Source organism: Myotis yumanensis, unplaced genomic scaffold (assembly GCF_028538775.1).
Source record: "Myotis yumanensis isolate MYYU_CA2020_CCGP unplaced genomic scaffold, mMyoYum1.0.hap1 SCAF_17, whole genome shotgun sequence".
In the NCBI taxonomy this organism is placed as follows: Eukaryota; Metazoa; Chordata; class Mammalia; order Chiroptera; family Vespertilionidae; genus Myotis; species Myotis yumanensis.
Genome location: NW_027223768.1, coordinates 13,903,530 through 13,914,967, shown reverse-complemented (window position 1 = coordinate 13,914,967; position 11,438 = coordinate 13,903,530). Strand labels below are relative to the sequence as shown.

General features: G+C 55.4%; 4 protein-coding genes across 4 annotated transcripts; 2 read left to right on the top strand and 2 right to left on the bottom strand.

Moving 5' to 3' along the window:
* Positions 1-2,972: 2,972 nt before the first annotated feature.
* On the bottom strand, positions 2,973-4,852 carry LOC138995466 (histone H2B type 2-E). The gene has a single exon (XM_070395937.1). It carries the CDS (start codon positions 4,825-4,827, stop codon positions 4,447-4,449), a length of 381 nt encoding a protein of 126 aa, XP_070252038.1. The 5' UTR covers positions 4,828-4,852; the 3' UTR covers positions 2,973-4,446.
* A 297-nt stretch (positions 4,853-5,149) lies between these two features.
* Positions 5,150-5,690, top strand: LOC138995492 (histone H2A type 2-A). Its single transcript, XM_070395985.1, has one exon. It carries the CDS (start codon positions 5,185-5,187, stop codon positions 5,575-5,577), a length of 393 nt encoding a protein of 130 aa, XP_070252086.1. The 5' UTR covers positions 5,150-5,184; the 3' UTR covers positions 5,578-5,690.
* A 973-nt stretch (positions 5,691-6,663) lies between these two features.
* LOC138995855 (histone H3) lies at positions 6,664-7,099 on the top strand. The gene has a single exon (XM_070396610.1). The coding sequence runs from the start codon at positions 6,670-6,672 to the stop codon at positions 7,078-7,080; it is 411 nt and encodes a 136-aa protein (XP_070252711.1). The 5' UTR covers positions 6,664-6,669; the 3' UTR covers positions 7,081-7,099.
* A 3,800-nt stretch (positions 7,100-10,899) lies between these two features.
* LOC138996316 (histone H4) lies at positions 10,900-11,221 on the bottom strand. Its single transcript, XM_070397441.1, has one exon. The coding sequence runs from the start codon at positions 11,209-11,211 to the stop codon at positions 10,900-10,902; it is 312 nt and encodes a 103-aa protein (XP_070253542.1). The 5' UTR covers positions 11,212-11,221.
* Between the last annotated feature and the right edge of the window lie 217 nt (positions 11,222-11,438).

The window sequence follows — 11,438 nt, the reverse complement described above, 5'->3', positions numbered from 1 at the left end:
ATATGTTATCACACATGCAAAGAGACAGATAGGCAGCACCATTCCTCTGGAGGCCACCTTGGCAGTCAGCCAGTTTGGAAGCACGGGAGGATCCGTGTTTGAAGGCCTGGTCTCCAGCAGGGGCCTTCAGGGGCCCCACAGAAGGGAGGAGGAGGGAAGGGCTTGCCCTGCGCAGACTAAGTTCTATCAGGGTCCCAGTGGGCAAGAGCAATAAGGGTTCTTTACCGCTTGTCAGCCAATCAGCTTCTTCAGGAACACCTCCAGCTGGTCCTCATCCTCGATGCCCAGAAACTAGGTGCAACAGTTAAGAATGCGGATTTTTTCAACAGACTTACACATATGTTGATATATATGCAATTTGATATTAGGCTATTTTGTTGTAATGCTCCTTTGGATGACCACTTGTTCTGATCGATGGCACACACACTTTCTGGGCAGCACTTCAAAACGTACAAAGAAATGGAATATTGGGTCACTGAATGGTCTGCCTCAAAACAAGAAAAGTTCTATTGGGAAAGTATTCACAAATTACCTGTAGCTAGCGATGGACATTACTTTGATTAAAGCACTTTTGATGTTTCTCTTGAAATTACCATGTTTTCTTTGATTACAAAATCTGCACTAGTAAAGGGTCAATCTGCATTATTAACCGCTATCCACACTATTAGCCGGTACACCAAGTATACTGTGACCAACAGTATACTTGCGGTCTGAACCTGGTCAATTACTGGTGAAATCAGGTATCAGGGGCTAAACGGAAAGGAAGACAAAACAGGCTTGGCACTTAACCTGTTAAATCTGCTTAGCCTCGCCCTGACTAGTTTGGCTCAGCGGATAGAGCGTCGGCCTGTGGACTGAAGGGTCCCGGGTTCGATTCCAGTCAAGGGCATGTACCTGGGTTGCGAGCACATCCCCAGCAGGAGGCAGCTGATTGATGTTTCTCTCTATTCGATGTTTCTAACTCTCTATCCCTCTCTCTTCTTCTCTGTAAAAAAATCAATAAAAATATTTAAAAAAAACAACTGCTTAGCCTTAAAAACTTTTGTCCTGAGAAGTGGCCTTGACATGCTGGAGGTCTGAACTGTGCATCCCTCCATTCAGAAGGTTCCAAACCCCTCAAGATCAGTGGGTACCCCTCATCTCCAAGGCTCTGCAAACCCCGCCACGCAGTCCTGGTGATTTGGCAGTACAATCCAGCTAGACCAGGTCATTTCATATTACCAGAGTCTACAACAAGTTTTAACATCCAGGATGGACCTGACTTGACAAGACAGTGTTGTCAACAGTAAGAAACCAGTGGTTGTAAATTTTCATGCACAGTGGTATTGTCCATGCAAGATCCTGGGTCTAAGATTAGAGAAGGTGGTGGCCATGCAGCAAGTACAGGTGGTGATGGCCAAGATAAAGGTAGATATTGATGACCACACAGACCTCGCCCCAGGGTATTGGCTGTGCCTCTCATGCTGGCCATCAAGAATGGGGACACGGCAGAAAAGTTTCTGGGCATCAAGGATGAGGACCAGCTGGTGAGAAGGCTAATAACCCCTATTTTGTAAAACTACTGTTTGGAATTCTCTGCTATTTTTTAGACGGCCTCTCATTCTAATTAATAACTTTTGTTGGGGTCCAACCCCAGCGGGTCCAGGGGTCCCCAAAGGTGTGGACGGAGTCGGCGAAGAAGGAATGACACGAAGGCTGCGTTCAGTTGATCATCATAGTCGGGTTCTCTTGTCAGAGTCTCCTGCCATGTTCTGTAGCCATGTTCTCTTGCTAGGTTCTCCAGCCAGGTTCTCCAGGTTCTCCAGCCAGGTTCAGTCACCAGGTTCTTTAGCCATGTTCTGTCTAGGTTCTCCAGTGAAGTTCTGTAGCCAGGTTCTGTCCAGGATCTTTTGCCATGTTCTCTAGCTAGGTTCTGGTTAGGATCTGATGAGGATCTGATGTTTATTGTCTTGTTACATTCGTATTTATACCAGCCGATTTTAATCCTGTCAATTTCTATTACAAAGGTTAGGGCGTTTCTTATCTCCATTCCAGGGAGTAAAGATTATGTAGCTTAACTACCCGCCTGGCACTTAATTAAGGGGTTGTATCCCCTCCCTAACCTCAGGGAAAAATCCCCACCTGGGGAAACAACCTTTCTCAGAGAGGTGACCTTGGTTAAAAACACATGGCGCTAAGGAGAGCAAACATATTAAGAACAATATGCTATATATGCCAGGTCCCTTGAAACATATGCTGTGCAGATGTTTCTTTCCTGCAGCGACTGTGTCAAGCAGCAAGGATGGACCAGCTCCCAGCAAACTTTGCTTTCTAGCTTGCTTGAATAATAAGGAATATAAATTTAGCTGTCTGACCCTGTAGGACAGAGACTAGATATGTGTTATAACATACCCCGGTGAGCAGAGGGTGCGGGAGATGGGAGCCGGATAGGTGGAGGCGGGGAGCTCGGCGCAGGTCCCCAGGTGACCAGTGGAGGTGCTCCCGCGGGGGGAAGGCATTTTCATCTGGCAGCCCTTTTCTCTCTGTTCCCACTGGGAAAAAGCGCTTGCCTCCAGCCAGCAATGGTGGCATGGTGGGGGCCAGCAGCCCTTAGCTGGCCAGGGGAAATACACCCTACATCTTACAAAGCGCTCCTGTGGCAGTGGGTTGGGTACCAGGCCCCTGCCATCGTACCTGTCCCCTGTGACAGAGCAGCAATCAGGTCTCTCCCAAGAAAGTGCACTGGAAGGGGCTATCAGCCCCTCCTCTGCTAGCAGCAACAGGTACCGAACCCTTTCAGTACATTTGACCAGCTTCATTCCCGCCCACCTTTACAGATTCCAGGGCCCATTGTCTTCCTTTAACTAGCAAGCCAAATGACACTGGCCTGTATTATTTCCCATTGTGAGTTACAGGAAGACAATTCCTGTGGAGGAAAATGACTCTTAGTCGGCTTGGAAAAGAAGGCAGAGGATGACAAGGGTGTGCAGGGAAATTTTACTAAAAGCCTGGAGGGTCTCCTGAAAGATCCTCAATTCAGCACAGGCAGGGGGCAGGGCCCATAAATTCTCTCTGCCCTGAGGAATGTCCCAATCAGACAAGAAAAGCCACAAATACTTTTAAATCTACTCTAGAATTCCAAAATTTCAACCCAACACAGAAATATCACAGAGCAAATCAAAGTCCCTAGTACACAAACATAGACAGAAATTTTTACTAGTTAGGTGGGCCGATTCCACCTCTGACAGAGAGCAAGCACCCTTTGGGAAAAGAACCCAGCGGCCTCTTGGGGCGTTTTGCTATCGGTCAGAGCATTCAGCCTTAAATCAAACATTTTTTCTCACAGACTTCCACACTTACATGAACAAATAATTATACCTAAATAGACATACAAACATCAAATAAACATCCACACTTACACCCTTTCAGTGAACAAGTACCTTTACAGTCTTGGGAACCTTGGCAGATAACAGGAACACTGCCCAAGTCCCCTGATGGGGGCCTGACAAGAACAGATGTGGGGGCCTTTGGCTGGGGGGGTATAAAGTCTCCATTCTTCCTCTCTCGGCACTGCTAAGGACAGGATCATTGGAGAGGTCTCTTCACCTAGGCAAGGCTGTGCTGAGCCATCTGGGGCAAAAGTGGTTTCTGCTTCCATTTTGGCTAAAAGGTCTCTGCCCATTAGAGGGACCAGGCCAACAGGCAAAAATAGGAATTCATGAACCATCTGGTGGCCGCCTGACATCGGCGGGGGCCAGCAGACAGTCTGCAGCTGTGGTCCCGGTAGCTCCAATAATGGTCACTTCCTGTCCTGAGAGGGGAGCTACCTTCTGAGTAACTGCCCAGTGCTCTGCCCCTGTATCAATCATAAAGTTCACAGTCTGGCCCCTGGTTTTCATTTCGACCATCGGCTCATGGGGGCCCAGCTGGAAAGAGCCCAGTCTGTCCTAGTCAGAGTCAGCTGTTGCCAGTCCTAGGAGGTCTGCCAGAAAGGGTACCATCAGCAACAGAAGAGCGAGGGTCAGACTTTAGAAATCTAAGCCCTCTCCCTTAACTGCAAGACTCGTCATGTAATATTCCTACCGGGAAATTTGCAATTTCGTTTGGATAATTACAAGGAGCCTCAACACTCGAGAGCCCCAACTTGTGTCACCCTATAGCTGCTTTTTGGGACACTGATACTAAGTCGCTTATTAACAAAGGACTCAAACTTTGGCCCTCCCTTTCTTGCCCAAGAGCTTCAGACAGAGAAACCTGCTTCAGGAAGATCTTAACATGCTGCCTTAACTTAGGTACTTGGCAATAAAGAGGAGGGCTTCAGGCAGGGACTGGCTAGGCTAGGGGTGAGAGACGTGACAAGCTCTTTCACTGAGAAGGTAGGTGGCTCTGAAAAGAGCCTTTGGGGGGGGGGGGGAAGGGGGTCCATGCGTCCGACGACTCTTGCGAGCGCCGCGTCCCGGGCGGGACTCACTTGGAGCTGGTGTACTTGGTGACGGCCTTGGTGCCCTCGGACACGGCGTGCTTGGCCAGCTCGCCGGGCAGCAGCAGGCGCACGGCCGTCTGGATCTCCCGGGACGTGATGGTGGATCGCTTGTTGTAATGCGCCAGGCGCGACGCCTCGCCGGCGATGCGCTCGAAGATGTCGTTGACGAAGGAGTTCATGATGCCCATGGCCTTGGACGAGATGCCGGTGTCGGGGTGGACCTGCTTGAGCACCTTGTACACGTAGATGGAATAGCTCTCCTTGCGGCTGCGCTTGCGCTTCTTGCCATCCTTCTTCTGGGCCTTGGTGACCGCTTTCTTCGAGCCCTTCTTGGGCGCGGGAGCGGACTTGGCCGGCTCAGGCATAGCGGGAAGCACCAGCGGCAGGAAAAAGACCAGGCACGCAAAGACAACAGCGGGACCGGGGCTACCGGAAGCGGCTCGGTACTTATAGAGGCTGTATGCAAATTAAGGTCCCGAGTACGCCGCGTTGTGATTGGCGGGCTTTCAGTGGCTCTCGTTTTTAGGGTGGGGCGAGATTATGCAAATAAGTGTATTCTGCCTGCGCTCTCCTATTGGCCATCAGGACAAAGCTATGCTTTAGCCAATCAGAGTGCTCGCTGAACAATCGCCGTTCTGCCTATAAAAAGGTGAAAGGGAGCGGTTTAGGGCGACTTTGTCGGTCGTCAGTCGGGAGTTGCTCGCAGTGCGTGTATCGCCGTCATGTCTGGTCGTGGCAAACAGGGAGGCAAGGCTCGCGCTAAGGCCAAGTCCCGCTCTTCCCGCGCCGGCCTCCAGTTCCCGGTGGGGCGTGTGCACCGTCTCCTGCGCAAGGGCAACTACGCCGAGCGGGTGGGGGCCGGCGCGCCCGTCTACATGGCGGCGGTGCTGGAGTACCTGACCGCTGAGATCCTGGAGCTGGCGGGCAACGCGGCCCGAGACAACAAGAAGACGCGCATCATCCCCCGTCACCTGCAGCTGGCCATCCGCAACGACGAGGAGCTCAACAAGCTGCTGGGCAAAGTCACCATCGCCCAGGGCGGCGTTTTGCCCAACATCCAGGCCGTGTTGCTCCCCAAGAAGACGGAGAGCCACCACAAGGCGAAGGGCAAGTGAGGCCGTGCGTCTGGCGCCCGCCCAGCCCCCCGTTTCGAAAGGGGCACCTCCGAAATCAAAGGCTCTTTTCAGAGCCACCCACTCTTTCAAATAAAAGAGCTGTTATTATCCTACCCAGGCTCCTCCGTCCCGACGTCCGCGATAGAAAGTGCTAACCCTTCCCGCACGCGCAGGGCTGGCGGGGGCCAGTCATTAGCCTTCGCCTCCCAACCGCCCCTTCCCGCTCACATCCTGAGCACTTCGCCGCCTAGACTGGGCGGGATGGGCCGGGCCGTAAACCTTAAGGACACGATCACGGCAGGTGAGGGAAACGAGCTTCTCGGGCGCCTCGGCTACAACGCCTCTGAGAGGCGAGCCCCGGCGCGCAAGTTCCCTCCCCCCGGAGACCTATGCCCAGCACTTCTAGGGAGGGGACATTCACTGACACAACACACCCAACCCCACTCGGTAGGAGGGCCGATCGACCCGTTTTCGGGACTGTGGCGAACCTGGAGCTTGGCCTAACTGAGCCGACTATCTAATTCTAAAGGTTTCCTGTTGTTTTTTTCCAAGCGAGAGGACGCCTTCCCGGGGGAGGTTAGGGCTTTTGGGGGCGGGGTCTTGTGCCTGGGGCGCGGGCGGACAATTTTCCGGTCCGAAAGGCGGGAAAAGCGGTCCTTCAGATTGACAAAGGGGCCTCCGGGGGCCGGCAGAAGGAAGATGGAAGCTCGATTCCGGCGTGGAAAGGAAGCGGGCATTGCGGATAGCGTGTCTTAGGGAGTGAAGGGCTACGGAGGGGCGTCCTGACAGTTGAGATTTTAAAAAGAAAAAGGACTCGGCCCGAAAGAAAGGAAAAACCAGGTAGAAAAAGCTGTTGGCAAACCCGAAAGTAGACAGTGAGGCGATGGGGTGGGGGCAGGGGAGATTCTGCCCCAGCCAATCGGGCACGCCGGGGAGGGTGACGTCACAGCCAATGAACAGCCAGCGCGGGACTTTCAATTTTACCGTCCCGCCCAATCGGGAAAGGACTGTGGCTATAAAGGCGGCTGCGGCGGCCCGGGACCCCGCTCTCGCTCTCGCCGTCGTGTCTTGCAGGTTGCGTCTCGCATCGCCATGGCCCGTACGAAGCAGACCGCTCGGAAGTCGACCGGTGGCAAGGCTCCGCGCAAGCAGCTGGCCACCAAGGCGGCCCGCAAGAGCGCGCCGGCCACGGGCGGCGTGAAGAAGCCGCACCGCTACCGCCCGGGCACCGTGGCCCTGCGCGAGATCCGGCGCTACCAGAAGTCGACCGAGCTGCTGATCCGCAAGCTGCCCTTCCAGCGCCTGGTGCGCGAGATCGCGCAGGACTTCAAGACCGACCTGCGCTTCCAGAGCTCGGCTGTCATGGCGCTGCAGGAGGCGAGCGAGGCCTACCTGGTGGGGCTTTTCGAGGACACCAACCTGTGCGCCATCCACGCCAAGCGCGTCACCATCATGCCCAAGGACATCCAGCTGGCCCGCCGCATCCGCGGGGAGCGGGCCTAAGAAGCGCGCGCTCGGTTCCAGGTTCCATCGCATCCAAAGGCTCTTTTCAGAGCCACCCACAAGTGCACTGAGAAGCTGTAGTACTTGGGCGTCCGTGTATCCACGCTCGGGACAGGGAGTTGGGGGGGGGGGGGGTTGGGGGAACCAGGGGCGGCGCGGAGCGGAGCGGACTCCCAACTCGGAGGGTGGGTGGTAAGCTCCAGGCACCCAGGCCTGCTCCCTTCTACTGGCCGCCATCGGGGATGGCCCTCAGCCACCTTGAAGCATGCGCCCTAAACATGGCCGCTCATTGTACAGTTGTGCCTGGTGGCGCTCTCGCAAAGTCGGGACTCAGAGCTTGACTCTCGCCGGGAGCACTCACGGTCTAGAGCGCACCCGGGAGGCCTCCCGGCAGCTCAGTGCCGCGCGCCCCCTCCCGAAATGGCCTCACTCGACGCGGCTCTCGGCCTGGGGATGAAAACGTCGCCCCCTCTGTCTCCAGGGCTGTGCTTCTTTAAGCAAATCCCCGGCCCTAGGTGGGGGCGGGGGGAAGCCTCTGGGCCACTTGGGAGCTGGGTTGGCAACGGACCAGGTCCGCAGAGCGAGGCTCCGAAGGCTTCCACCTGTGTCCGGCTGCTCTGCACACACGTGGTTGCTCCACTTTTCCGTAAAGCTCCCTTTGCCTCTCGATGTGTCAGAAAAGGGGAGAGCAGTGAAGGGACTGGGGCCCCCCTGCTTCAGCATCACCGCAATTTACAGAGCATGCCCCTCGCTCTCGGCTCAGTCCCTTATTACTACCTGCGTGGGGAGGCCTCAGTGCAGGCTGCGTCCCTAGGCTCGGGTCTGGACCCCGGGGTTAGCAAGTACTGGTGACTTCACAGGTGTGACTCCAGGGGGGCACCTCAAGGCAAACCTGGCGGGGACTAGACCCACCGGGCGCTTTCTGAGGTACAGTCTGAGCCTCTCGGGTGCGTGACTTGCCCAGGATCTCAGGTCCGGGAGCCAAGTAGCTGAGCAGGCCCTGAAACCTGAGGTGCCCCTGTCAGGTATCCCTCCTCGCCATGTCCTCTGCCTGACCCCCAGAGGCCACTGCTTTCGTCTACCAGCCTCTCCTGCCCCCTCTCTCCCCGCTCACTCACAGGAAGCCTCCCTGCCCTTGTGCTCCTGTCACAGTCAAGGCCTCTGCCATCCTCACAGCAGTGCAGTCTTCCAACCTTCGTTATTGCTTCCGGAGACCAGCACACACTTGACTTCATCCATACAAGAGGGCGATAGAAGATGTAGGTTTTCACTTTTAAGTTCCTGTACTTAAGTCACTTCCCTACCCTCAGGGGAGAGTTCAAAGACAATGAAGGACAAGGGGAGTATTGATGCTCTTCCTCTGACAGGTAGCTTCCACAGGGCTAGCTTGGTTGCAGGAAAGGTCTACCCTGGGCCTGGGACTTGACGAACTGAAAACATGTCTTCCTTCAGACCGAACTCTGCCTCGGCGTGGCAGGGGCTGGCGCGCGGGCGCGCGCCAACGTGGAAGCTAGTGTGGCCCTGTTGACGCCTGTGCTTCCTTGGCAGGGGACTTGGCCTTTGGGTTCACGCCCTCTCCTGGTCGTCCTCCTGACCCTTCTCCAGGTCACCGTCCCAGCCTTCTCCTCTTTCTCCGCCGGGCCCATCCATGTCCTGGGCTCACCCCTGCTGGCCTTTGTCTTTCCTACCTGCAACTCGAGTGAGATCGTGGGTTCCCCGCTTTCCCTCTCTCTGCCTCTGACAAGTGCTCCCAAACCGGTATCTCCTGCTCAGACCCCCTGTCCTGAACTCCACACCAATGTTTTTCTAACTGCCTTGTGCCTAGGTCCTTCTGGATGGATAATGGCTTATCTCCAAAACGGCACCATCTTGCTTCCCCAGGCTACTTTTCACACCTCTCCTCTTCATGAAAGACACCTTCGGCTCCCCACCCCTAGCCCCCAAGCTGTTTCAGGGCACAAGTTCCTTCCTCGTGGCCTTTGTCCAAGTCTCAGCAGTCAACAAATGTTCAATCAAATCTGCTTTCTGTCTGCCTGCCTCCCTCCATGGTCCCTTCACTTAACTGATGCCTTCACCAGCTCTGAGTATTCAGGCTAGAGCAGGGGTGGGCAAACTTTTTGACGAGGGCCACAATGGGTTCTTAAACTGGACCGGAGGGCCGGAACAAAAGCATGGATGGAGTGTTTGTGTGAACTAATATAAATTCAAAGTAAACATCATTACATAAAAGGGTACGGTCTTTTTTTTTTTTTTTTTTTTTTTTTAGTTTTATTCATTTCACGGCTGGGCTAGACTCTGCCCGGCCACTAAGCTTCCACTCTTTGAGCCTGTCACTCTCTTGCTGAAAAATTTCCCCTCCTTCCCAATTCCCTTCAGAATGAAGTCCACCCTCTTTTGCACCGCCGTTCAGAGCGCTGGTGGGTAATGTCCGGTAGGCACTCTGCACCCGGACAAACGGGAATTTGAATCCCGGTCTTGCCCAGACAACAGAACAGGTAGGTGGCTCTCCCAGCAAATGAATCTCTGCAGGCCTCACTTTCCCCCACTTGTAAAACGGGGGGAATAGCACCTTGCTAATGGTGCTGGCGGACATATTCAGGGATGCTTCTTAACAAGCGCCTGGCATGCTCTCTGGTCCACAATAAGCATCCAATTCGTTTTAGCAATTCCATTAATGGCTGCCTTTTAATCCCATTAAAAGGCAGCGAAAAAATTAACCTTAATATACATCTGCTTCCTGGGAGTTCTCAGAGCCTCCCCGGGTTTCGGGTGTTCTGCCAGCTGAACCCAGTAGGTTCTAGCCCCTCGGGACATCTGCGACCCCCAAGTAGACGGTGTCTTCACACATTTCTGTTTCTTCTGTGTGGAAGGCCCACCCCCTTTCTAGAGCCCTGGGGGCCCCTGCTCTTCAAGATCCAGCCCCTTCCCTTTCTCCTCCTCACCCTCATCCAGGAGGAACTTGCAGGGTCGGGGGCACGGTGTCCGGAAAGCCCCGGCAATGGCCACAGTCCCAGGTTCAGCCTGCTTCTGGTGAGAGCAACTGAGAAGAGTTCACTGAGCCGCACCCCCACCAGCGTCCCCAATCTGTTCCTGAATTCAGATAACCTGGGCAGGACCATCTGCTTTTATATCCCCAAAGATGTCACATTCGGCCGTGCTGACAATTTTCTGGGGATGGGGTAGAGGCTTGGGGTACGGTCAGGGACTGAGAGGGAGGTACATACAGAAATGCAGGAAGAGGAGGAAGGATGGCACGAAAGGAAAAGGGGATGGGTAACAGACCGCTAGGGTCCTCCCTGCTATAAAGGGGTGAGGGGGGAGACAGCCTGGTTAAGGCTGGAGGCCCCTTATGGTTGACTTCTATACAGAGAAGTTCCAGCCTCCACCCCCACCCTTCACCCCTGTCCCCAACGGATCCGTTTCTGTAAAAATGGGCATTCAGATAGTGCAATGCCAGCACTGTCCTGATTGGCCGGATACGCACGCCGACCGTTGCAGAACCCTGCGGATTGGTTAGTCATTATCCGGACACAGCTGCGAGGCCCCCACTGGACCCGGAAGGCCGCCGTCTGGCGGTCAGAACGCAAGGCCGGCGTGGAGAAGGGTCGGCTCGGCAAGCGGGAACCAAAGCACTCGGCATTGCTTATCTAAGCGGGTCTAGCTAAAACAGAGGGGCGCCTGGGAGAACGGCTGGTGCTAAAGGAGGTTTGGGGGGCGCTCTAATGCCCACGTCCTAAAGGTGCCCAGCTCCCCAAGGACTCTGTGGGTGGCCCTGAAAAGGGCCTTTCGGGTGGCCGCACGTGAGCCCGCAGCAGAGGCTTAGCCCCCGAAGCCGTACAGGGTGCGGCCCTGGCGCTTGAGCGCGTACACCACGTCCATGGCCGTGACCGTCTTGCGCTTGGCGTGCTCCGTGTAGGTGACGGCGTCCCGGATCACGTTCTCCAGGAACACCTTCAGCACCCCCCGCGTCTCCTCGTAGATGAGGCCCGAGATCCGCTTGACACCCCCACGCCGAGCGAGCCGCCGGATGGCGGGCTTGGTGATGCCCTGGATGTTGTCTCTCAGGACTTTGCGGTGCCGCTTGGCGCCGCCCTTGCCCAGCCCTTTCCCGCCCTTGCCTCTCCCGGACATGGCTGCTCCGAAAACGAGGTGAACCCGCCAGGCGCCGTGCCGGGAGGGGAGCTCGGCCCCCTGATATACGAGACCGTCGGACCGGATTGAAAACCGCGAGCGGTCGACATGGTCCCCGCCCCTCCGCCGTTTCTCTACCCCCCTCCACCCCCACCCCCCCGCCCTCAGGCCGCCCTCTAGCGGACACTATCCGCCACGGTCCCGGGAGCATTCGGATCCCAAGGCCC